This window comes from Falco cherrug, chromosome 4, assembly GCF_023634085.1.
Source record: "Falco cherrug isolate bFalChe1 chromosome 4, bFalChe1.pri, whole genome shotgun sequence".
NCBI classification, from domain to species: domain Eukaryota; kingdom Metazoa; phylum Chordata; class Aves; order Falconiformes; family Falconidae; genus Falco; species Falco cherrug.
In genome coordinates, this window is record NC_073700.1 from 17,357,873 (window position 1) to 17,382,568 (window position 24,696).

Below are 24,696 nucleotides of genomic sequence, written 5' to 3' on the forward strand. Positions count from 1 at the left end.
GTTTGGGTTTGAGAAAGCCAGAGGTGTTCACAACTGCAGCTGAGTCTGGTGCTGTCCTGGCCCCGTTTTTCTTACGTACTTGCACATGTGCACACCCCATCTGTTCTGATTTCAGTGCCAAGATAAGGGTAGTGCCAGATACTTAAGCGAGCTGATATATTATAAATGTATTTCTTGTGAGCTCTTTATTGTATCTTTCGATACAGCCCCCAAATTCCACCCCATCTGCAAGTTGGGCTGCCAGTCTCATGCTGATCCACAGCATCTCATGTTAAAGTCGTGGGTCCAATTTCACGAGCGGGTATTTGGGCAGTCCGTCTGCATTTTCGTCAGACAAAGACAGAAAAGAGTATAGCAATGGATTAGAATTTTATTTCATTTTCAACTGAAACTCCCAAAAGCTCACTCAACAAAACAGCTGTAATATTATAAATGAACCTTTATTAAAGACACTTCAATGCCATTCGTTAGACACTTCAATATCTTACATGTTTTTCAATGTACAACATTGTACCAAATTTTCTAATAAATAAATAACTTTGTACACAAAAGTAATACTTCCTCTTTCACATTGCCTCTTAGAAGCAGCAAATTCACATATTTAGTGGAAGTCATAACATTAGGCAGTTAACTTTATTCAGAAACATTATTTTCAAATGTTAATGTGGCAAATATGCTTTGTATCTGCAATGGTGATGACATTTCCGCCAGCAAAATGAGTCAGTTAAATCATTCCCATCTTCCCCGTGTCCCCGGTTCCACTATTTTCACCTTGCGAGTCAGTTCCGAAGCATACTTTCCCTTTCAGTAAGGGGAAAATTACGCTCCGTTTATAGCTTTCTAACATCCATTTCCTTTGCTCGGAATAAACTTGGCACTCAACATAATCAGCCACCTGTCTCAAAGTGCAAACGTGTCAATAGTCAGGAACTGATACAGACAGGTACCCGGCTGAATTATGCATTGCTTCGTCAAGGTCGGGCTCCGCTGCCGGGCAGCAGGCGGAGGTCCTTCCCTTACGGGAGGTGGTGGCTCCTCAAGGTGAGGCGGGATGGACGAGCGGGTAACAGAGCAAACAGGCACCTCGCATCCCGGTGCTAGGCAGCTCGTCCCTGCTCGCCGAGACCCTGCAGGCGTGGCAGCGCTCGGGCAGTCACCAAGCGGTGGATTTAATGTTTCTGCCCTTACCTCTGGTGCTTGTTTTGAGCCACAGTACTAGCAAAAGTGGATTTCCACCAGACTCGGCTTCAGTGGAACTGGCGTTTGAGTTGCTCCTAAGGAAAAAAGTAACAACCCCCCCCGATAAACCTTCCCCCAGAGTAGTCATCACCAGAGTTAGCAACCTGATGTTAGCAGAACTCAAATTACAAATAACTGGGAGTCCTCCATCCACAGGTACCAACACCAACAGAAAGCAGCCTTTCTATAAATAAAAAGCATTGTAGTGAAGTGAGAAGTGACAAGGATCTGATTGACCAATGTGGGCATTTTTCCCCCCCCGTTCATGGATGAACTTAACTTAAAAGACCCCGTAAAAATACTTGGAACGTTTCCATTTAACAGAGTACTTTCAACCATAACTACATAGTTTCCCTTCTAAACGAGTATTTTTTTGAGTAGCCCAGAATTGCTACACAAGGCAGATATTTTCATATAAAGAGCCTGGCTGCAGATGGGGGTAATGGTGTTTTGCAGGAAAAAAGTAACTATCAGATGAATTAACGGTACAGCTGTCGGCTCAGGAGTGTGATTTTAGTTTGTTGTCAAAACAGCTCTATGGTTTCAAACCCCCTCCAGAACAGATGTCATTTTTTGGGTGTGAAAACACATTTTACTGGCACGTGTTATTCCTTCTAAACAGGGCTGGGCTGTGTAATGATATGCATCTTATACAGGTAAAGCTGCATCCACGTGGGAAATGTCTGCAATTAGCTCTGTAGGTGATCAGCGCTGTAACTGCATCTACAGGCAGATAACGCCCTCTGCTATGAAGTTTTTGAACGGTGCAACATGAGACCACCCCACAGTTTACTGCATGAGTTACTTATTTTGGTAATGACTGCTCACTAATCACGACAGCCTTTTTGTCTGGCTGTTTCGGGGCTCTGCACTGTTGCTGAATTATTTAGTGCCTCTTGTGTGGTCCACTCTTAACGTATCACACAGTCACAGTTCATATACTAATTTGTATGCAGTTTTGAAAAATAATGGAATTTAAGTTCTTCCACCAACAGGAAAAAAATCAGGTTGCTATGTAATTTCTCATTGCATGGGTTCTTCTCGTATAAACTTCATTTGAAACAGCTGAAGATCTCTGTTTAAACATGTTAAGTGCAATAAATTTCAAAGGGGAAGGAAATTTGTGCTAAGTAACCCGATTAATTCTTGATTTAAAGGAACTTCCATTGAAAAGAGGACAATCCCTTTGCAACAGTCTGGCTTTTTAAAGTTCTGCTTATGCGTTTAAGGCACCAGAATTATTTCTCTCACAAAGTTTAACAGCAACCTGATACTGAAAACAATATTGCCAAAATTGTAAAATTTCATTCAGTTTTCCATGCACTAAAGATTAAAATAGCCTCTGTAAAAGATATATATATATATTTTTATATATATATATTTATATATGAAAACTCTTATGTACAATTGTATCAAATACTTTTCTCTTTACACAATAACCCCTTGCATTTATGTGCTTCATATGCAAGTCAACTTTTGAACACTTCATACTTCTCAGGGAAGTTTTAAACTATGTACAAACAGATGACGCTCGAACAGGAGTTTGTTCCCCATACAAGCTTGTTTCTCATACCTCAGTTGTTTTGCCTTTGACAGGTCATCAGTTCAGGATTTGAGGTAGAAGTAAGTAGCCTATATACTCTGTGCAAAGAAAAAAAAAAATTTAAAACTAATAGCGTATTTGTTAATTTGCACGTGGCAGTCTGTCCTCTCAGTCCAGCGATGTGTTTGGTGGCTTCAACTCACGAACGGAGTCGCACAGCTTGGGTGCGCTGCCGTTGGGCAGGAGAGCCTGTTTCACTTCGGCTTCGCTCTGCAAATCCAGTAGTGTTGGGGAAATTTCAGGAAGCACGTTCAGTTGCTTTAGTGACCCTCCTGCTGGTGAAGCTCTCACCAAATTAAGGTTGTTAAGCTCTGAAGGCTTTGCTGCGGCTTGCGAAGAGCCTGCAAAAAGCCAAAGAACCAGTGTGGTTAGTCGGTGCTGAGCCCGCCAGCGCTCCTCATAAAACCAACCCCGCCACTATCATTCATGCCTTTGAGCCAGTTAGAAAAGCCGATAGGAGAAGACATCCCCACGGAAAGACGTACCGTGTTTGTCTGCGAGCAGCGGGCTGGTCGTGCTCACAGGTCTTATTCTGTCGTGGTTGCTGGGGTAGAGGGTCCCGTCTGTTTCCATCCTCTTGCCACTGGCAATCCCGTTGCACGGCTGAGGATGAAGAAGGCTGGTGCCTGCACCCTTCTTCCTACTTCGTTCCTTACTGCTCAGTGCGTTTGGGAAGGTATTGTCCATAGTCTTAAGGCTCTCAGCATAGTACTCCGACTCCTTGGGGTAAATGTGGACGTTCATGCTGTCCGTGCTGCCACTGCAGTCCGTGCACACAACCGGCAGGCCATAGCCTTCAAGGGAGGAAGGGAAGATGGCAACAAACGCAGATTAACCAGCTGGAAGTTGTCAGCACAAGCTCACAAGTAGCGGAAGGAAAAGGCAGCTCTGTTTAGTTCATCCGTCCCTCGGCAGTGTGGGACTCTCACTGAGCACTGTGGATGGACGCTTCGTGGTTTTGTACAGGGCTAGTAAGTACCTGCGTTTTTCAGAACTCTGTAGCTATCCCTATAGGTAGTTCCAATTAATAGGTTTAGTTGGTTGCATTTTGGATTTTTGGGGGGTTTTTACTCCAAAGAAGTTGTGACTTCCTTTTTTTTTTTTAAACAAACTGTGCGTTTATTTCCTTTTCCAGGCTTTCTGGTCAGGGCAGAACTAGAAAGTGGAACTTTCCTGTACCTGCTTTAAAATACCAAGTTACCTTTCCCATTTTTGTGCTGCTGCTTTGCAGGAATCACTGTCAACTCACAATGTTGTTATCTCAAGATATGCTGTTACTGTTAGTGGTAACAACAGATGAGCAGAATTCAAAGCAGCAAACAGGAAGGAGTTTCTAAATGTCAAAAGTTAATTTCCCCAGTGCACCTGACAACTTTCCATTATTAAACTTTACAGTTTCTCCTGGAGAGAAAATTTGTTTCACTGCCTGTTTTTCTGTGTATGTTACAACAGCACGGGAACAGAAAACACATCCTAAAATTAGAAAAGTATGAGTGTAACACTCAAGAAATTGGCAAAGAGCAGTGGCAGGTGTAATGCCCAAAACAACTTTTAAATTTTGAAAATGAAAAAAGAAAAAAAAAAAAAAAGCTCAGCTTTTGCTGAGCTTTGAAGTTGACAGCCTCTTTAAAGAGCATGACAAATTTTAACACATTCAGTTTAAAAGTGCTCTCGCATTTTAGGAATAGCTCAAATCAAAATACCGATCAGCCAGCTGCAAGGAATGGCAATCGTGAGCTTTAGTCTGCCTCTTTCTGACGGTTCCTTGAATTTAAACTACCCAAGCTTGATGGAGGATCAAAGCGAGTAGGGGAAAGTAAATTTACTGTGCTCACACCTGAGAATCATTCTGGGCTTTTTTTTTTTTTTTTTTTTTCTTTTCTGAAGGTAACAATTTCTTGTCTTAATGCTGCCTGACTTGGAGGGCCTTCTGATCTGTACAAACACGAAATACCTTTCCAGATTAATGGGTTTTGTACCTGTCTTATCTGGAACAAGCATTCCATCAGCCATGTCTTCAGTTTTCCAAGTGTCTTTATTATAGCCGATACACAGCTTTGGCTGTCTACAACCTACAGTGGGAGCTTCAACATCTGGACACCTTCCAGCATCAGTCTGACACATACCTGTAACAAACAAACCATCTGGCTAAAGATTACAACCATCTGCTCTCAGTTAAATGACTTGTTAAGTCTTACTTCTACTGTAAAAGCTGTAAAAGGGAGAAAAAATAGCAATGGAGATAATAGATAATTTTAAGCTAATGTTTAACAGAATAAATGCTGTACAATCTCAGGAGAATCTTAGTTCAGAACGCTTAACTTTTCCTTCCTAACGTGCTGTGTTTAAATGCTGTAAAATCCCAACTTTTAATTTCTAAGCCTGAAGGCAGGGACAGGCAATGCTAATGTATTTTCTAGTAGAGCTTAACTGTGGGTAACTCTGGTGCCAAAAACCTAATCCAAAATTAGCAAAAATATAGTCCTTAGGGCCTGACTGAGCAGTCTCTGAAGCAGTCTGCTTGTATGAACACTGTTATTACTGGGAGGATAGCTTTGTGAAGTGAAAGAAAGATCCCTGTTCTGCATAAATGCAGTAGCTAGAGGATTACATTAAGAAGATCGTTCAGATAACTCGTAACAAGCACAGAAGTACTTCGTACTGTGATTTCTACCTCCTCCTATCAGGTTCAGATACAGCATTACAGAAAAAATAATTAAACCGGTTCTCACCGTTGCTGTCTATGTGCCCGTTAGGCTGTTGGTTATCTACTCTGATGACCGCTTCCTGCCGGTCAGAAAGAGTCCCTTGTGAAGACAAGTAGCTGGGCACGTCAGGAGGCACAATAGTCTCATCTACAGCAATGGGAGCAGAGAAATGTCAGTTCCTAGTAAGATACAAAGGCTTCCGTCTTCAAAGGCACATCAAATCACGTTTGCAAGAGGGATCTGGGATTTGGTATTTTCTCTAGATGCAATGGAATCGGAACTGTCTAAATACTCCATTCCCCTCAGAAGCCCCCGTCCTGATTTTTCGAAGCTTAAGGCTGTGCGATACAGCGCTGACAAGGCCACCTCGAGTGTCTGCGTTTGGCACGGCCAGTGCAAGGGAGGTGGTGGAGGAACTGGAACTGTCTCTTCAGAACAAGTAAATCCTTCCTCTTCCCTTGAAATCCAGAGTCCCTCGTTTGACTCAAGTCCTGTGTCTCCCAAAGTCGTGAGTAAAAGACTTCTGGAGAACAGCATCTTCACTACATTTAAGCAGGCAAGTACGTCTAAGCCCCTCGACTATCCCTGGTTTTCTCCATTTTATATCAGGCAATTTCTGTTTCCCTTGTCACACAAAACCAAGTGAAACTCAGTTATGCTCGGCATGAAGCCCTAGACTTCCAGGACTGAAAAAAACCCAAGGGGTGGGAGGCGGGGAATCCCACTGACACATCGCACTGGTCAGATGGTATCCAAGCGTCCCTACCTAGCCCCTGTCTTTAAACCCCTACGTCATACTGGTTCTAAAGCTAAGCCTAATATAGGAAGGCTGCAAATCCCGGCTGGGCAGGGAGGCCTGGGGTTGGTTCTTCCATACGTCTGTGCAGAGGCTGCACAGCGCTGAGGGCAGGAGAGTTTATTCTCACTGCAACACTCACTTCTGCACCAAATTATCCCCTTTGAATATCAGGAAGAAGCAATAAATGCTGCTTCTTCCCCTAAAAGGTGAGGGGTACCCCTCATCAGCAGGGCTACAACAGCTCTTACGGGCAACGTGGAAAAAGGGATTGCAGCTTCAAAGTCTAATTTCTCAAGTTTTGAATACAGTCTTTGAAAATACATATTCCCAAGAAGACAGGTTCCCAGCATCATGGACATAATCCAGACTGTCTCAAGAGTTATCATTTATGGTCATGGAAAATCAAAGTAGCAAAGCAATGGCTGGAACTACCGCCAAGTGGAAAAGGCCTTTCTGAAGAGCAAGCCAAGGGGAGAGAAGCAGCTCTGAACATGCTTCAGCAGCAAGTGAAAGCTGCTTCCAGCTTTGCAAGCCAGGAGAACCATCGTGATAAGCCAACTGCTTTCCCAGTGTGATCGCGTGGCTACCTGGCGTGCCGATTCAGCCGCACTGGGAAGTCTGACAGCACGGAAGGTTAGAGGAAGCCTGAGCAGGAGACCAGAGCTACCTGTGTTGGTGACACTGTATTCTTCACTCTTCTTCCTGGTTTGGTAGATGATGCAGACCCAGACCAGAGACGTCACCACGATGCTACACACCACGGCAATGGTGATGATCCCCACGGTGGTACGGTCCTTCCTACAGCCGAGAGACTGTAAGATGCTCACATGGCTGTGCGCACGCTCTGTCCCCAGGGTGTTGGACATTTCACAGGTGTATTTCCCAGCGTCCTCCAAGACAACGTTCCTAATGATCAGCAGCTGGTTGCCAGAGGTGAAGTGATGCCTTTCTGTCACCATCAGGGGCTGGTCACCTTTCAGCCAGGTAATGCGGGGAGATGGGCTCCCCGTGGCTTTGCACTGAAGAGCCACAGTCTCACCTACGGACACTACGTGGTCTTCCAGTGGATGAATCAAAGATGGTGTCTCTGCAGGACAACAATCACAGAAATTAATTCTTGGGGCCAGTGTAACAAAGCGTTTCTTTTAACAGTACGAAATGTAACTGGTGTTCCTGCAAATATACAGCAATGCACTACGCAGCCACACGCTCAGGAGTACGGCGGCTGCAAACTGCGACAGATCTAACACTCGCAGCCAAGGCCTTCCCATAACCAGTTGGTGCTACTCTTCCCAACAAAAAAACCCGCGAGGATCAGCGCCAACAGCTGACACACGGGAATTACTTTGTCGGGCGAGAGAGATGGAGTGCAATTGCTTTTTGAAGTAATTTTCCCAGACAGTAAATAGGGTGGTTGGAGGGGCTTCCCTGGCACAAGAGGAAATGCAACTTACAGCTCCTTCTCTTCATTAGCGGGGTATTTTTCATTAGTTAATTACAGTGTAGAAGAATGAAACAAAACTAATGCAGAGCACTGCCTCTTTCTCCCTCTTCTGTATCTGCACCTGCTGAAGAGCTTGAACAGCAATCCCTTCCAGTGCCTGCTTCCAGACCACTTGCTCTCTTGGAGCACTAACGCAGCTTACCCAGTACAGTCAGGGTGGCATTTGCAAGCACAGACCCTGCAGAATTCTGTGCTGTGCAGCTGTACACGCCCATGTCCTCGATCTTCACATCCGTAATGAAGAAGACATCGTCATCGGGCATGACGTGCATGCGGCGTTCGCGGGCTGCAGGGAAGTCCGTGCCCCCGTCCTTCTGCCAGGCGATTTGTGGGGTGGGGTGGCCTTCAGCCACACACTCCAGCCGCGCCGTTGTCCCCGTCCGTCTGGTGATGTTGCGGGGAGTTTTGATAAACGAGGGCAACACTGACAGAGGAAAACAAGACAAAGAGATGAGCAATTCTATGGGGAAAACACCCATCTCCTGGGCAGTTCTAACTGCTTTCCTTCCTGGGCAGGAGATTAACAGATAAATACCCGCAGGCAAGAGGATGGCAAGCTGCTTTTGCAGGATGCACCTGAACTGCTGGGGACTAACCCTGTGTTCCTACAGCACATGCCCACCTAAGTGTCCAAGACTCACCCCCCCATGCCCCCAGGATCATTAGAGCTGGGATCAAAGCTTATTTTCTTCTGTGATTAACCTGGAAAGAAACCCTGTTATCCCTCCTACGGAGACTTTTCAATCACTATAGTCCCTCTTTGTGTCCTTTTTTTGGGTTTTTTTTGTTTTCATTTGCCCAGTGAAATGGGCAAAGACCCTACCGCGACAGCTGAAGAGAGTCAGCTAAAGCCATGGAGCACGCGCTGAGGCGTGTGGCTGGATGCAGCCGTCACAAGCCTGGCACATGCTCCTCGCGTGGCGCTTCTCAACATCCAGAGATGCAGGCAGCCGGTGTGAAGAGGCTGAGAGCTCCGGACCATCAGGAGCAGACCCTCAAGAGAACTGCCTGCAAAAGCGGGTCCCGGGGAATCCTACTGGCTCAGGCTGAGGAAAGGAACAAGGAAGCAGCTTCCTACTCACCATTAACGGTGAGCCGGGCCTTGTTGGAGTAGGTAGAGCCAAAATGGTTGGTGATGATACACTGGTAACGCCCTTCATGGGCAAAGGTGACATGCCGGAGATGCAGAATGGTGGTGTACTCCATCACCTCGCCATCCTTTGCCCGCACATGGGCATAGTTCTCAATTTCAGCATTGTGCAGCATCTCGTTGTCTTTCTTCCACGCAAACATCATGGGGGAGCTGCTACTGCTGGCTGCCGAGCAAGTGAAACTGATATCCTTCCCAAGGACAGCCACTGTTGTCTCAGGCTGGATGATGATCTGTGGCTTGGGGACATCATCTAAGAGAAAACAGCAGGCAGAGTTAGTTCTGGAGTACGAGGCAAGACCGGAACAAGCAAAGAGATGCAATGAGAAATGAGTAGTGCGTGAGCAAAGGCCATTATTGCACATCTGCTTTTACATCCACTGTTGTCTGCACCAGGAAAGCAGCTTGCTCTTGCAAAGCGCTCCACCACTGCGAGTGGCTCTGCAGTGCAGATGTGCCATGCGCAGCTCCGCTGGGCAGCTGGTCTAAGTTAGGATTCTCGCTCCCCTGGCTCCTTCTGTAAGCAGTGGACTGAGATGGTCACTTCGTGACCTCAGACACCTAAAGATGACTTGCTGGCTCCACCAATGTAGCTGAACCTCAGAAAGATACTATGGCCTAAAGAAAATAGCTTTCCTGGTACAACCCATGCGTGAAGCGCAATATTGAAGTTAAAACTTCACCTCCAGGCCTGCATTAGCATGAAGTAGGAAGACACATGGAAGGGCTGCAAATGCCACCTCTAGGCATAAACGCTCATGAGAGGTTGTAGTGAGGTGGGTGTCAGTCTCTTCTCCCACGTAGGATGTTCAGGAAGCAGCCCCAAGTTGCACCAGGGGAGGTTTAGGTTGGGGATTAGGAAACATTTCTTCACTGAAGGGGTTGTCAAGCACTGGCACAGGCTGCCCGGGGAACTGGCTGAGTCACCAGCTCTGGAGGTATTTAAAAGACGTGCAGATGTGATACTTAGGGACATGGTTTAGTGGTGGACTTGGCAGCGTTTGGTTAACAGTTGGACTCAACAATCTTAAAGGTCTTTTCCAATCTAAACGATTCTATGGCTCTGTGCAGCACGCAGTGTCAAAGCAGAAGCAGCTGTTATTTGCCTGCCACCCGTCTGGGGTGGAAAGCTTTGCACAGTCTCTCTCTCCCCTGAAGACTGTTAGTTTTAGCAAGGTTCCAAGCAGATTCATTTATTAGATTTCTACAAATGGTGTAATTTAATATTTGACTAAGGTTTAATTAAACAGCCAGGCCTCTGGAACCAGGAGTACTAGTGCCTGGAGGACTTGGCAGGCACCGGAGAAGCAAAGCTGTCTTCGCTTTGTGATGTTGCTGTGGGGATGGAGCCTTCATGATCTCTTCTTCCAGATGAGCACGGCTAGCCTCCCAGACTCGCTCAGAGGCCACCTAGGCAGAGCCCTGCCACTCTGGGATCAGAAGGGACATGGGACAGCAGCTGGAACAAAGCTTTTGCTCCGTGTTAATGCCAGTCACGCATTCAACTTGGTTAAACAGTGTTTTCAAAAGCGCTTTTCTTCTTCATCAAACAGCCACGTGCAGCTCCACCCAGGATCCACACTGGCTGGCTCCACAGCACAGCTCACCAAACCAGGCCTTTATTTCCCCCAAAAGCTGGATGCATGAGCAGCATCGCTTTGGCCTCCTCTGATTATTTATATTTCTTTTCTTTCCGAGAGAGGTAGTAGATGTTTGTGTGTGCTGGGTATAAAGTTAAGCTGCTTTGCAACCACAGCTCAGGTGCAGAGTCAACTGCAGTGTTTGGGTGGGAGAACAGCAGTAGGTGCTGTTTAGAAGAAAAAACAGCTGTAGGAGAAAAAAATTATTATAATGCAACTGTTAACCATCAGATGGTTCAAGGGTAATGCCCTACTGGCCCAAAAACAGGAGCTGTGATGGAGAGATTCTCCTCTGCTTTTAACCCTTTGTTATTTCCAAGAGGGAGAAAAGATGAGTGAAGAACACAAAGCCACAGAAGAAGCTCAGAACACTGAAGAGTGAAAAAAAAAAATATAGCTGCAGCCTTGGTAGTCTCAAACCAAGAAGACAGGGGAGGTCTCTGTGCAGCCTCATCTGGAACTGGAACAAGCATTAGTCCCTTTTGATTTAATATTCAGGGAGCCCTGTAAGGAATACGCTAGATGCAAGCAATGCGCTGTGTGGTTTTGGTGGGAAATAAATTGTAGCCAATGACAAATTTTTAAAATGCAGGCTTGGGCTTCCTTTGATCCCATTGAGTCACAAAACAAAACAGAAACCCTCTCATAATAACATGCTGGTAGTCAAAGAAAATGTTTCCCAAGTGAGTTCTACCCTTTATACAACCCCAAAACACACAAGCAAGACTTACCGCACACAAAACTTTCTGGCTGGATGGCAAAAATGCTCTTGCTTTTTAGTGACTCAGGATGGGCGCAGGTGGCCACCACAAAGGATTGCAGCTCTTTCTCAGCTAACCACTGGGGCAACCATTTCAGCTGGCAATCGCAGAGGAAGCTGTCGCTGTTTATGTGACTGCAGGGAAACAAAACCGACGCAAGCCTGCTCTGAGTCCCGCACAGAGAGAAGGCTGGAAAGTTCACGGCCCTTTCATGTTAGACACATTCCTCTCTCCTGCCCCCAGCACGGGTGGAAGGAAAGAACACAGGACTGCAGGTTGATCTCGAGGCATTAATGCTATTAAATACATAACACATTTAAACAGCATTTCATCTCCCCATAGGAGCAACCCACTCCTGTACTGTGGTGACACTCTCAAGCACCTTCTATCTATTTGCCAGCTTCCAAAGTGATCCCCTGGAACAGATGAGCAATGTCATCCCTGGCTTAAGTGAGAGAAACAGAGGCGGATCACCTACAAAGGAGACAAGCAGCAGAGGCACAAGTCAACAGTACAGCCCATCCGGATCCCGCTTCTCCTATCTAATTACTGTGCGTGCTCCTTCTCTGCCTCTCTGGTTTGAGCATCTTTGTTGGGGACTGAATTCAGGACTAAGTTACTAAACAGGGAGAGGATGCCGAGTTCCCCCTGTAAGACCTTTATTTCCCTCAGTGGCCAGCAGCAGTGGAGTAAGCGGAGAGGCCCCTGCCTGCCTTCCGTAAGGTACATCTTCACCCACCAGCATCACCAGGGATGGGAGGTGTGGCTGATGTTGTGTTTACTGATTAGCAGAAGCAGTAGAACAGAAATTACCAAAGACATTTGTGCTAAGCCAATGCAAACAGAGACTACTTTGGAAAGCAAAACACAAACCTCCCTACTTTGTCAGCATCCTAACAGTAACTTAGCACCTTCTGTTAAGAAAAGAGTTGTGAAAAAGGGGAAAATAAAAGGGGAGCCTCAGGATTCTTTTTTAAATATTGTGGGCCAAACTGTGGCTCAGCATAGCTCTGAGGCCAGTGAAGAACTGCAAGTTTACACCAACAGGGAATTCAGACTTTGGTCTGGTTTGGTCCAGGATCCCAGGAAAACCCAGTCTGGTCCCTCAAACCAAATGTGAGGATGCCTCAGAGACTGGGAAAATGGCCCTGGACAGAGAAGTCCTGCCCTGCAATACTGCAAGTTGCGCAAGAGCAGGTTATCAGGACCTCAGCAGAATCCTAGCTCCAGCACTGTGTTGTAAGCTGTGAATCTCCTCCAGTTTTTCCACCTGATAAGCTCAGGAAATCCTAAAGCCTGGAACTAGCCAGGAAATAGGAAAAGAAAGAAATGGAGAGGGAGGGAACGAGGGAGGGATCTGATTTTTCCAAAGTTGTCCGCTTTGCTGTCCTAGAAAGATGTGTAGCCCCTAATACACGTGATGGAGTAAACACTGCAGGTAGCTGGGACAGGTCAGAGAGACCTTCAGTGTTGAAGACTTCAGCACAATGCATTCTGCATGTGTATGTCCCTTATCTGAAAGCCACCTTCTCCGTGGTTTATAAAGGTTCCTTCACAATATCCGAGATCCCACAAACTCTTCTCCAATAAGATCAATCTTTCACCTCAGTTTTTTTTTCAAGAGCCAGTGCAAAAGATAAAGTGGTTAAAACAACAGACTCACAACGTTTATCTTATTTATTCCCCAGTCACTGGTATTAAATAAATGTCATTGCCAACAGTGACCATCCCATTCCCATTTCCATTTCTAATGTCAGGAGGAAGACTCGGATGCCGCTCAAATACCAAATAAGTGATTTCTTGTTCCACAGACATTGCACTACTCCAGAGTGTAGCAATGCACTGACAGTGGATTAAATATTTATGGTGAAGAGGAGAAAAGGAAACCAGGCAAGACTGGAAACAGTGTCTGATAACAGTGCAGAGTCCCAGCCTAGAGCACAAGCAGCAGCTCTGATAACACATCCGTATTTTTACACCAGAAGGCTGGATGACAAGTGGATCCAGTTCAAATGGTGCTTATCACTGAAATGTCAGTACTGTATGCGAATCCTAAACATAGGAACAGCAAAGGAGCAGATGGGCCACTGGGAATTAAATCAGTGGCAGGGTGAGAAGGAGAGATGTCTAACAGGACCCAGGCTGGACTTCCTGAGCGGAGATGAATAATTGCACAGATGCAAACCTGCTGGAAGAACCTGTTCCAATGATCTAATTTCACTCACTATTGAATGCAAGATGTTCCCCGTGACATCTACTCATGTGTAAAAATACCCTGCAGAGGAGGACAGAGGGGAGGAGGAAATAAATGAGTGGTAATGCGGGTAACACTCCATTGGAAACAACGTGCTGCTTCTCACGTCCAAGGCAAGAAGGATCCCTGCCTCCCTAACGGTGTGTACAGTCCAATTACTTACAGCTGCCGCAGGCTCTTCATCTTAGCAAAAGCATCTGCTTGAATTGAGCGGATGGCGTTATCCCCCAGGTTCCTGCAGAACACAACCAAAGGCAATGTGAACAAAAGGGATGCTATGGCTGTGACAAAGTCTCTCCATATTCAAGCAATGACTCCAGTAGCAGGTAATTTGGTAGCTCCTTGTTAAGGCCAGAGGCACTTACAGCTCATCAAAATGGTTTTCCACAAAACGCTTTAATACTGAGTAAGTATTGCCGAGCAATAGTCAACCAGCAAAAATTACTGATATAAACCACTACGTCATTCCATACCCCATCTTCTCACTACGCTTTCTCAGTCTCAGCTACCTTCACCAGCCATAGCTCAGAAATTCCTCAGCCCCCTCCATAACCAAAGATAGTCAGGAATGTCATAACCCAGGCTAGACCTTCAGCAAACATAAAGAAAGCAAATACTTGCACTAAACGGCATCTGAGAAGTTATTTGAAAGTGACTTTGAGAGGATACTATTGTGTTCGAAAAACACTGCAAAGTTTCCAAAAGGAGGTATTCTTAAAAGCTTCCCTCACAACTACTGCTACTTGAAAAATTACATGTCCTTTCAAACAGGGTAGTGCTGGATTTAGGACTGAAGTTTACTGAGTGAAGCGTAGGACAGACAAGCGCTGCTTGTAGAGAAAAATCTTGGTACAGCAATAATAAGGGAACATTTACCTGCGAATGTACCCCCCCAGTCAGGCAGCCCCCATCTTTCTGTATGCTCTCGATGGTCATAACATTTCACACAATCAACAGCCAATAAAACATCTAGAGCAGAATCACATATACTTTTAAATTGTCTTAATTCAGAAAGTTATTCATGAATCACTGCTAGAGTCATCAGCCTTGAGACACAGGAAAAAAGCTGCACGGTGGCAGCCAAAATTTACTTCTTGCAAATCGCTCTAAGGCAGTTGTGCTGAATGGGGATGTTCAAGTCCTCTGCAACATGTCACTGCCAGCGCCTGGCTTTAGGAGGAAGTTGGGGCAAGGGAGGAGGAGAGAGGGTTACATCTGAAATAGCGTATTTTCATTGCTACCAGCCTGTGAAGAAGCAATGTGCAAGTCAAGGCGATATTTATCCAAGAACAAATCAAAAAATTAAGAGCATGCGGATCTGCCATATGTTCTATAACTTTGTTCCTGGCACAAAAAAAGGCCAAAGTTGAGGCGGACTTCTAATGAGAAGGAAGCAGGTGGCCCCCACAAATGGACTGGCTTCTCAGTTTACAAAGACGCTATTAAATTGCTAGCAGATCTCTCAAGCAGCTACTTTTGGCAGACCCCCCTTCCCGAACTCCGAGGCATGGTGGGTTACTCACAGGTGCTCCAGGGCCTCCAACCCTGAGAATGCTTTCTTGGCCACCGACTTGATCTTGTTTCCAAACAGAGTTCTGCAGTTTCCAAACATCCAGTGCCAGATAAATAGAAAGAAAGAAAACGGGGAGGGGGGGGCAGAAAACGAAGGAACACAATTAGTGTGGCTTTATCTGATATACGCACTCAGTGCAAGTCCCGGGAAATCTGAACTGCATGGAGATTAAGAGGGCTGAAATACACTCACTTTCCCGCTCCTGAAATTAAATCCTTTTATCTGCATTCGAATTTAATAGTGATGACAGCACAAAAGGGAATGTGCCATATCATGTAAAAAGACAGGTTTGCTCCAGTGCTTGGAAACCAGCTTGCTGAGTAACAGAAGGTCCCCTCTATTCTTTGCAGGCTGGCTGTGGACAGGATTAAGTGCAATGACAGTTTAACAAGATTTTGGTCTCTCCCTGCAACACTTTTCGTTTCTGACTTCCTCCCAGACAGTAAAAGAGTGGTAATTCATTCACTGCTGCTTGGCCTGAGAGGACATCCACACACCAGGGCTGAGAGCTGTCGCTTGGCTGCACGTTTATACAGCAGCTAACTCGAGTGACTGCCGACTTCCTCCCCCGCCGTGTTAGAGATACAACAGCAAAGTAATATAATGCAGTAAGTAACAGCAATTTCAAGGGGCAAAAGGAGGAAGAGAAAAGGTAATGTACAGAGCTGAGAAGCGTGCTTCTCGCATCTGTGACCAGAGAGCATTCCTCCGAATCAGCAGACAGTGCTACGCAGCGGCAAGACGGGGACTATCAGCAGGCAACAGCCAGCTGGAGCAAGCACAGCCCAGCTGCTAGCTGCAGCGTAACAGTTCTCTATAAATACTGACCACTGGTGATCTGCCAGGGGCAGGGTTCATGCAAAATGGATAGTCTCCTCACCTGTTTTAATAAAATATCAACCCATGTCATTAATGAGGAAATGCTTTCCTTCCCCAGGTTCTCTCTGTCTAAGGTTTATCCTCCAGGTGCATCTTTTATCACCACCTGCTTCACATGGTGTCCAGTGCAAGTCACTGCTAACACCTCAGGTAAAAACCGGCTCATCTGGTGCTGCATTTCATTGAGTTTTCCTTCAAGGTTTTTCCTTCAATATAGGGTGCGACCTATACCTGCACCCTAAAAGGTTCTACAACTATGATCCCACTGCTTGCTACCGGCTGGGGAAAGGAGGCTGGGGTACAAGATGGAGCATGCGGAGCCATTACGTGAGCAAATATATTTGCAGAAGCTTGTTAGAGCTTTCCACAAAGCACCCTTCAAACGCCAGGATAATTTGGTTTCTCAGTGCCGGAGCCCAGAAAGCCCAGTTTCCTTGTGAATGAAGCAGTGGATGCCACAATGGGTAGAAAGGAAAACTGGGGCTCATCATGCTGTTACAGCAGCAAGGGCCGGGACTGTATCATCATCTGTCCTTGCAGCATGTTGCCTTTGGAAGGAATGTGGGTGCCTGCCACTGGGACAACACTGTGACCTCGAGTAAGTCCTCACAAAACCAGTCGTCCTGATGGTTTTGCAAATCACTGAGCCATCACTAACTTTTGAGTAGGCAGGAAAGGCTGGTTACCCCTGGCTCCATACAAAAGGTCTGTGGCCCCTTGCCATTTTAGAGCAAAACAACCAAAAGCCTCGAATCCAGGCACAGCAACCTCCCAGCCCCCACAGCGAGACACACGCTTGAAGCCCTTTCTTACAGGCAGAGTTAACTTGGTACAAAACCACAGCTCAATTTTCATAGCTGTGTTCCTTCGTTAATTATTTGATTTGAGGTGAGAATAAAGACAGCTCTCAGAGGCATGTTAGTGGCTGATGGCTTTATGCTGAGCTTGGGTTTGGTAACTGGAGATACTGGTTATATCTGTTTACTTATCTGTGCAGAGAAAAGCAGTACATCTGGGGATGTGAATACACGATGCATACGCCACTTGTATAGGTGCATACAATTTTACGGCTAGATATATATATGAAAAATATGTAACAGTGGGTAAGGTAATAAAGCCATGCCCCAGCAAACTCATTAAAATCATTATGCCTTTCAAATTTCAACTAACCACTTCTGCAATTCTGAAATGGTTTGAACCCAGCGGCCCCCTTCAAAGGGCTGTGGCATGCCGGAATGCAAACGCGGCGGTATGCAGCTCCACAATTAGCCTGCCTGCTGCAGTCCAGAAACGCTCCTCCACTGCCGGCAGAGCTAGGCACAAGCATGCTCTCCCGGCGATTGCATAAGTGTAATTACACGCTAGGCACGCAATTCATTAGAAAGCGGCATTTTCTGCTCCAGCCAGTTTTGCACCTGCAGGAAGATCTCGGTCACTGAGTAAGCCATCAAAAAAAAGGGTTACATTTAGCAGCTTGAATAATTAGGAAACTCGCTGTTCCCCAGCGATTCCACTGATGCTTTTTACGCTTTGATGCTTCTCAACTCTCCCTTTCTTGAAGCAACATTTTAATTTAGGTCTGCTGGAGAGCTTCATATATAATTCAGAGAAGGCTAAAGTGACCGGCCTCCCCACCTCTCAGTTTAACACCTTCCTTTCAGCGAACAACCCTCTCCGTGCTAAATCCTTTCAGAGGCTAATCTGTGCCAGATCAAAGGGGAATGGCTTTTAAGGCAATCTCCACAGAGCTGAGGTGATTATTAATTCATCGGAAGGTCTCCTCTGAAGTGCCCTTTTTTTTTGTATGCTAATGCATTTAAAGCTGGTTGATGGTTTAAACACAGACCCTAAATCATGCAGGAAATGTTTGCTGTAAAGGCTGCTATTTTATTTTATTTATGAAAAAATCCTGCCAGCAAGAATGATACTTGCTTCATCCTTAGATGAAATTACAAGTTTGGGATTTATGGGCTGATGAGCTAACACAGACCTGAGCAGATCCCTTTAAAAGCGACCACTCCCAAGTGTCCCCAGACCACCTCAGGACATATAATTAAATAATCTCATATTCTGAGGGTGTTTCTAGCTTTACACTCCGGCTGACAACAAATGATCCCAGCAACCTGTCTGTCCTGCAGCAGTTTCACTCTGTTAGGTAATCAAACGACTGCTGTCTGCCCAAGACTAACCTGATCCACACGCTCTTCCAGGCTATGAAATTCGCGCAATCCTTCCCACAAACCACAGGCACATGTCCTTCCCTGCCTTCAGCCAGACTCACAACCGGCCCAAGTTCATGTGCAATGAAAGAGGTCAACAACACGAAAAAAAGATGCAAACCCAGCTTCTTTAGACTTGGGCAAGCCCTTGCCGCATCCTTTGCTACTGGCAGACAAAACGGTCCTTCTTTTGAAGCCATTCATTGTGCTGGCCGATAAAACATCAGATCAGGCCACAGCTATTTCACAGGGGAGCTCTGAACACACAACCCGCACAGCCCCGCAGGCTGCCACTGCTCCTTCCTTCCTGCCCCTGCTCCTTGCTGTACCTCCTCCTGGCCTCTGTCTGACCCCTACATCTCATCAGTGCTCGTTTCTCCTGGATGCTGAGTCAATCCTTCTGCTGAACTCTTCCCTTCAATCCTGCCTCCTCTGGCTTTTTAACCTCTCTCCCGTTATTCGCACACAGCATTTCTAACATAATCCCAATCGCTCGGTCCACTACTCTTGCTCCCGTGCCAGTGGCCACACTGGAGCGATGCCCTAGGGAGGATGTCCCACCAGGACAGCTCTTTCGCCACTCCTTCCTCTCCCTTGTCAAAGCACCACTACAGACTCACAATCCTACAGCCCGCAAATCCCTCTGGACAAAGCCTCTGCTCCCACTACCCTTCTAACTACTCAAGTGGTTTCACTGGCTTCTTCAGACAAACCAAAACCTTCACCAACAGCAGACAAGGACTGTCCTACCCACCACATCTGCTCCTCTGCCTTTTTTCTAGCAACTCATGGGAAGATTTCCCAGCTCCACGTGCACACCAATTCCTACTGGCACCTCTGTCTCCCACGCTCCTTCTGCCTCCCTGCCCAATTCCCCCCATCCTTAAGTCCTTCTCTGCTTTCTGCCTTACTCTACTCACAGCTACAACTTGGTTCTGGTCTCCTTGGATCCAGTGACTCCTCTCAGCAATGATCAAATGTCTGTGACTTCAAATCTTTCTTCTCTGCCTAAGCATTACGTCCCCACAAATCCTGCCATGGCTCTTCCCACTCCCCCAGGAGTCTCTAATGAGAGCACGACAATATACCGCCTGCCAGGATTCATTCTAGCCATCTGCTATCCATCGAGGTACTTTTACTGCACCTCTGGCTGTGCCATCTCAGCATCAGAGACAGCATGATGGGGGGGTGCTGAGAACTTAAACAAAGGCAAGAGGTAATGATTAGAAAGAGTCTTGATTTGTCACAAGCCATCAGAGACTTCTCTGACAGGGCTGATTTATATAGCCGATTTCAAATGGATAACGAACAAGTACAGAGCAATGTGAAAATACTTGCGAAGGCGAAGCAAGCTATAAACATTTGCAAGGCGCATGCTTGCCTTAGGTTTCTTTTTATCTCTTTAAGAGCCTATGCCCCATGGCGCCTTTTATTGTCGCTGCACATGGAAGCAAGCCCAAAAGATCACTCTCAGACAGAGTATCCCACAGAAACGAATCCTGATTCAATCCTCTGTTGTAACAGGAAGTGGGGTGATTTTTCTCTTCTGTTTATTGTTATTTGCTGCATCAATCAATGCTTCGCTGAAGACTGCAAAGGGTCTTTTTTGTTGCTGTTTGCTTTTAGAAGCAAGGAATGGTTGTACTGAAGCTTATAGATTAAAACAACTTGAGTTTCTCCTGCGACTCTGAACTACAGTATGTGGCACTGTCTGTTCGTTGCTTTGAAAGGACTATAATTGCCTGTGCTTCTTGATAACCACATCTGCACTCTTGCAGCGAGCCTGCAAAACTAGTATGTCTCAAATTTTCTGTTGAGTTTTATCTTGTTCCAAAGGGAGGAAGGCTGTGTCAGAGAGGAGAGACCCACCCCCAACACAGCTGCTTTACAGAACTTCAAACCCAGGGCTACTCACAGCTTGCTTAGGTTTTCTAGGCCTGCAAAGGCTCCATTGGTATCTTCTATTGTGCCTGAGATGTCGTTGTGGTCCAGTTCCCTGGGGAGAGGACAAGAGACGGCTCACAATCAGTGTCTTAGTCCTAGGCTCATCATTAAAAACAAATGTAAAGAGTTTGAGAATGCCACACGAAGAGGTGGCATTTCTCCTGACAGTTTTCAGGAAAAGCAGAGTCCCACAGCAAAGCAGCACTACTCATGTTCCTGCACTGACCCATGCTGAGATGCTGCATTCCAAAAAGAGCCCTGGCTTCTTTCTAGCTGAAACTGTCCCTTTTCTGAGACAGCAGCAGTAGCACATAGCTACTTTTTAACAAGGTTTCAGTCCTTTTCCAATTCTGTGCATCCAAACAGAAGGTGGAAAGTCCCAAAGCTAAACTGAAAGAAACAGCTGTCCTTAAATGCTATGCTACTATCATGAATTAAGATAACTTTGGCTGTTCCAATGTATACATGTATTTGTCTACAGCCATATTTTAGGAAGATGACTTGGTGTATTTTCTATGAAGCTGCATTTTTTTCTGGCAATGACCTTGAAAACTTAACAAAGGAAAACACAATCATCCTTGCACAAACCTAACCACTTTAAAAAAAAAACAAAAACAAACAAAAACAAAAAACCACGAATAAGAATTCCCTTTTCAGAGTTAGCTTCTTTTGGCTTTCAAATTGACCATCCATTACAAAAGTCAAAGAGGTCTGAAGAAAAACAAGCACAGAGAACAAACACAGAGATCCACAAAAGCTGTTTAAACAGTCTGCTTAAAAATCCTTCCCTCCTAGCTTTAATTCCAGCTAGCAATGAATACCTAGCAGCACAGACAGAAATCTATCATTTCTAACATTAAGTAAAAAGAAAGAAAAAATAAATAGGCTTTGTTGGTTTTGTTACATCACTTTGATTTAAAACCTAGTAAAACCCAACAAAAAGCAAACTTAGCCATCCAGATAACCCCCTGAACCCCTTTCGCACCTTTTGAAGATTATTATCAGAACATTCTCGGTTTAAAAATATTAAGATCAAAAAAAGAAAAAAAACCCACAACCCCCTACATTTTGCAACATTCCAGACACAGACATCATAGTGTACCTTCTGGGCTATGCAGCACAAATACACAAGAAGAGAATAAAAATTTAGTAATTCCTCTAGTTTCAGTATCAGCATTGTTTTCCTTAGCTGAGATGGGGCTGAGACTTTTGCTCTCAGAACCTAAACTGGCTGCAGTCTTTGCTTGTTTCTTGGCATTGGTGTGTGAACTGAAGATGTGAAGGGAGATGGCCAAAAGCCACAATTCCTCTTTCTCAGCTGGCTTCAGTGTGAGACCTGAATCTCATGTCCCTGGGGAACTCTGGCCTTAGCCAGCAGCATTATGGATGTCAGGGTGATCTGTGAGTCGGTCTGTGCCAAAGGGATGGATAAAAACTCAACATCCCCATGGGGTATGGGCGCATATAATGCTGTGGTGGCACAAGAGACAAGTCCAGGAGAGACGCTTTGATGTGCTGACATTTTCAGCACTATCCAAGCCGGGCAGGAGCAAATACATCCTTCCTGGAGCTAGGTTTCTACATTTCCCCTATGGTTACCAAGCCAATGCCTGTTGTTCTGTTTGTTTTTTAAGGGTAAATCTCTTCTCAGACATTTCTCCTCTTCAGTTCCACCACTGGCTACTTGTCTTTGGACCAGCAAACCCTTTCCCATGGCGGAGACAGACAAGTGGGAACGGCCTGTAGAAGCTCTCTGACACACAATTTTATTAATTGACTGCCACACATTGTGTTTTCTTGAAAAAGGAAAAGAAAATGGTATTGCTTGTTCATCCAGAGGCAACTCAAAGGTTTAGTGTTAGAAAGGAGGAATAAAAACCTTTTTAACAAATGACTGAAAATAGAGAGAAAGAGAAAAAGCGGGGTATTTTGGCCTAGCTCGCTTTGTATTCAAACTCCTCTCCCAGCCCCTGTTGCCAATTTCCTATTCTTTCTGGCTGGCTGAGCTTGAATGCTCGCAGCCTTGTTAATCATTGTGCTCCGAGGTCTCGGGCCTGACCTCTATTTGAATAGCTCCACATTTCAGCAGTTTCACACCCACCAAAGGCTCCCCAACAATAGGCCATAATTAAAGCATGCTCGGGTCTTTTTCACCAGGTGCAGGACCCAATAGGCCTTTCTCTTTATTAAATTAGAGCTCACTCACACAGTCCCTTCCCCCCCTCCCCCAGACATAAAAGAGGCTCCACATTCACTGCAGAGCAAAGAGAACTACCAGCTCCCCATCCCCTCCATTTTTCTTTGGAAACATTTAGTTCCGGTCTTGACAGCTGCCTCAGAGAGGTCCTTTCTGAATGCCCAGTGGCTGAAAGGCTTTGGCTTAAGTTTAAAAAAAGGAAAAAAAAAAGCAAACAAAACCCAAACTCACTTTCCAGTCACTTCCTTCACTGCAAACTTCAATAAAGGAAAGAGTGAGATGCAAAGTACTGTGAAGAGGGGAGATCTCTCTGTTCCCGTTTCCTTTTAATTACTCAGGCCACAATGGGCTTCTGAAGAGGAATAAAAGTAACAAAGTGGGGTTTTTTCTTTTGAAAGAAGAATTAAATCAGCCTGCTGAACCCAACCAGCCTGGGAGCGTGGACAGTGCTGTAACACAGACTGTGAGAACTTTGTGGTGTGCCAGCTGAAGGTGCTGAGCCCACAGCCTCTGGGGAGAGGAGAGCAGCCAGCAGCTCAGCAGGTACAAATAAGGGAGAGAGGCAACACCGCCGCGAGAAAGGACAATGATTAGAATTGGATTCCCCATCTTCTGATGTTTCTAAGCCAAGCCCAGATGTACTTCAATCTAATGTAACTCTTGGGTTTAACAGTGCGTAACAGTAGCTGGCATTGCAGAGGAGGTCACACTGATCTGACTCACGGTCTCCAATAGCCCCTAAAATCTTGGAAGCTGGGATCCAGACTAGCAGGCTCATTTCCAGCGCGACATTTCCAGGTTTATGTTGTGTCAGTGACTTTAAAATTCTCTGGTAAATGACCTCAGCGATCACTGGATGTACTACTATGCCATTCAATATTAAAGCACAAGAGATTTTACTATTGATAGTGTGGTAGCATTTGTGTTGTTCAGGGGTTACCAAGAAAGTCAGAGCAACAGAACATTTAATGACTCAAGCGAGCCCAATTCTGCATTAAAGAGAAAGACTTCTGGTTACTTTCATGGTACCTGCAGCTGCTTCTTGCTCCCACGATTGGACCCAAGACCACATAAAGCTTCATGTGTTCTTACACTTCTGGTATAATCAGATCCCAAGCCCAAGCTCTACATTTCTTTTGCCATTTTTTTTTTCCTTCTTAACACCATCCTAGCCCAGAATTTTATATTGATAATTAAGAAAACCCCAACAAACTAGTAACAGCATGCAAAAATGCTCAACAACACAGTTAAGAGGATATTCAAATGCGCAACGACCCAACAGAAGCTGTCCTTTTCTAAGAATTTCAGTATGATAGTAAGAGAAATTCAGCTATTAGCTGAAGGACTGAAACCTCAGATTTTTGCTCAGCTAGGCTAGATTCAGGATCCTGTCCCATGCTCCTAAAATTTTGCTCCTAAAATTTTACTCCAGAGCTCTCTACTCTGAAAGCACCCTACAACACTGAGCAGCCCAACTGCAATTCTCCTAACTACTCTTAATTAAAAATTACAAGTTCACTGAAGCTGAATAATGGGGTAAACACAGCAACTGCTAAAGATAACAGAGCAGCATGTAGGGGAGTTTGACGCTGAGGACACTGGCACTCAAAATGACTACAAAGCAGAACAGTTTGGCGGAACACAAACCCTGGAGGGAAGACGGGTGTTAGCTGACAAAAGCTGGGAGCAACTTACAGGACACGTAGGGTTTTGAGTCCCTTGAAAGCACCTTCTGCAATATGGTTGATGGAATTGTGGCTCAGTCGTAGCACGTGCAGTCCCCCAAGGTCTGCCAAGCTTCCCTCATCCAGCCTGGTTAGGTTGTTGTAAGAGAGTATTCTGAGGAAAAAGAACCAACAACATCCCTTGTCAATTCAACTGGCATTTTCCAAATTCCTCTGGACCAACCAGTGCCTGCCTTCCACAACCACCTTACAAGAGGCAACGTGTACTGGGTGGATACATAACATCTCGATTAGGAAGCAAGCCTGCAGTCTGCAAATATTCCCACAAGTTACCCCGGGGGCAGCCTGGATGACCTAAGGAAGCAGGAGGCATTTGGTACCCAGCTATAGGGAAGTCTCCTGTACAGGCAACAGAGAGAAGCTCCTCCAGAAATGAACGAGCAACAAGCTAATACACATGCTGTCAGTTATGGCAGGGACGAGCTACTCTTCCTCCTGTACGGCTAGGTTGGGGTCTGGGAGCACCACCCCTCAGTCCCTG

At 45.6% G+C, this 24,696-nt stretch overlaps 1 protein-coding gene across 1 annotated transcript in view; it reads right to left on the reverse strand.

Annotated features, from left to right (window-relative positions):
- Positions 1–421: 421 nt before the first annotated feature.
- Positions 422–24,696, reverse strand: part of LRIG1 (leucine rich repeats and immunoglobulin like domains 1) — a 94,132-nt gene continuing 69,857 nt past the window's right edge. Inside the window, exons 8-19 of the mRNA XM_055706881.1 lie at positions 24,166–24,309; positions 20,245–20,325; positions 15,182–15,253; positions 13,822–13,893; positions 11,375–11,538; positions 8,936–9,256; positions 7,996–8,277; positions 7,017–7,436; positions 5,575–5,697; positions 4,822–4,968; positions 3,328–3,636; positions 422–3,183 (exon numbers count right to left, since the gene is read on the reverse strand). Of these exons, the coding sequence (XP_055562856.1) occupies positions 2,951–3,183; positions 3,328–3,636; positions 4,822–4,968; positions 5,575–5,697; positions 7,017–7,436; positions 7,996–8,277; positions 8,936–9,256; positions 11,375–11,538; positions 13,822–13,893; positions 15,182–15,253; positions 20,245–20,325; positions 24,166–24,309 (2,368 nt within the window). The 3' untranslated portion in view covers positions 422–2,950. The remainder of the gene's footprint in view (positions 3,184–3,327; positions 3,637–4,821; positions 4,969–5,574; positions 5,698–7,016; positions 7,437–7,995; positions 8,278–8,935; positions 9,257–11,374; positions 11,539–13,821; positions 13,894–15,181; positions 15,254–20,244; positions 20,326–24,165; positions 24,310–24,696) is intronic.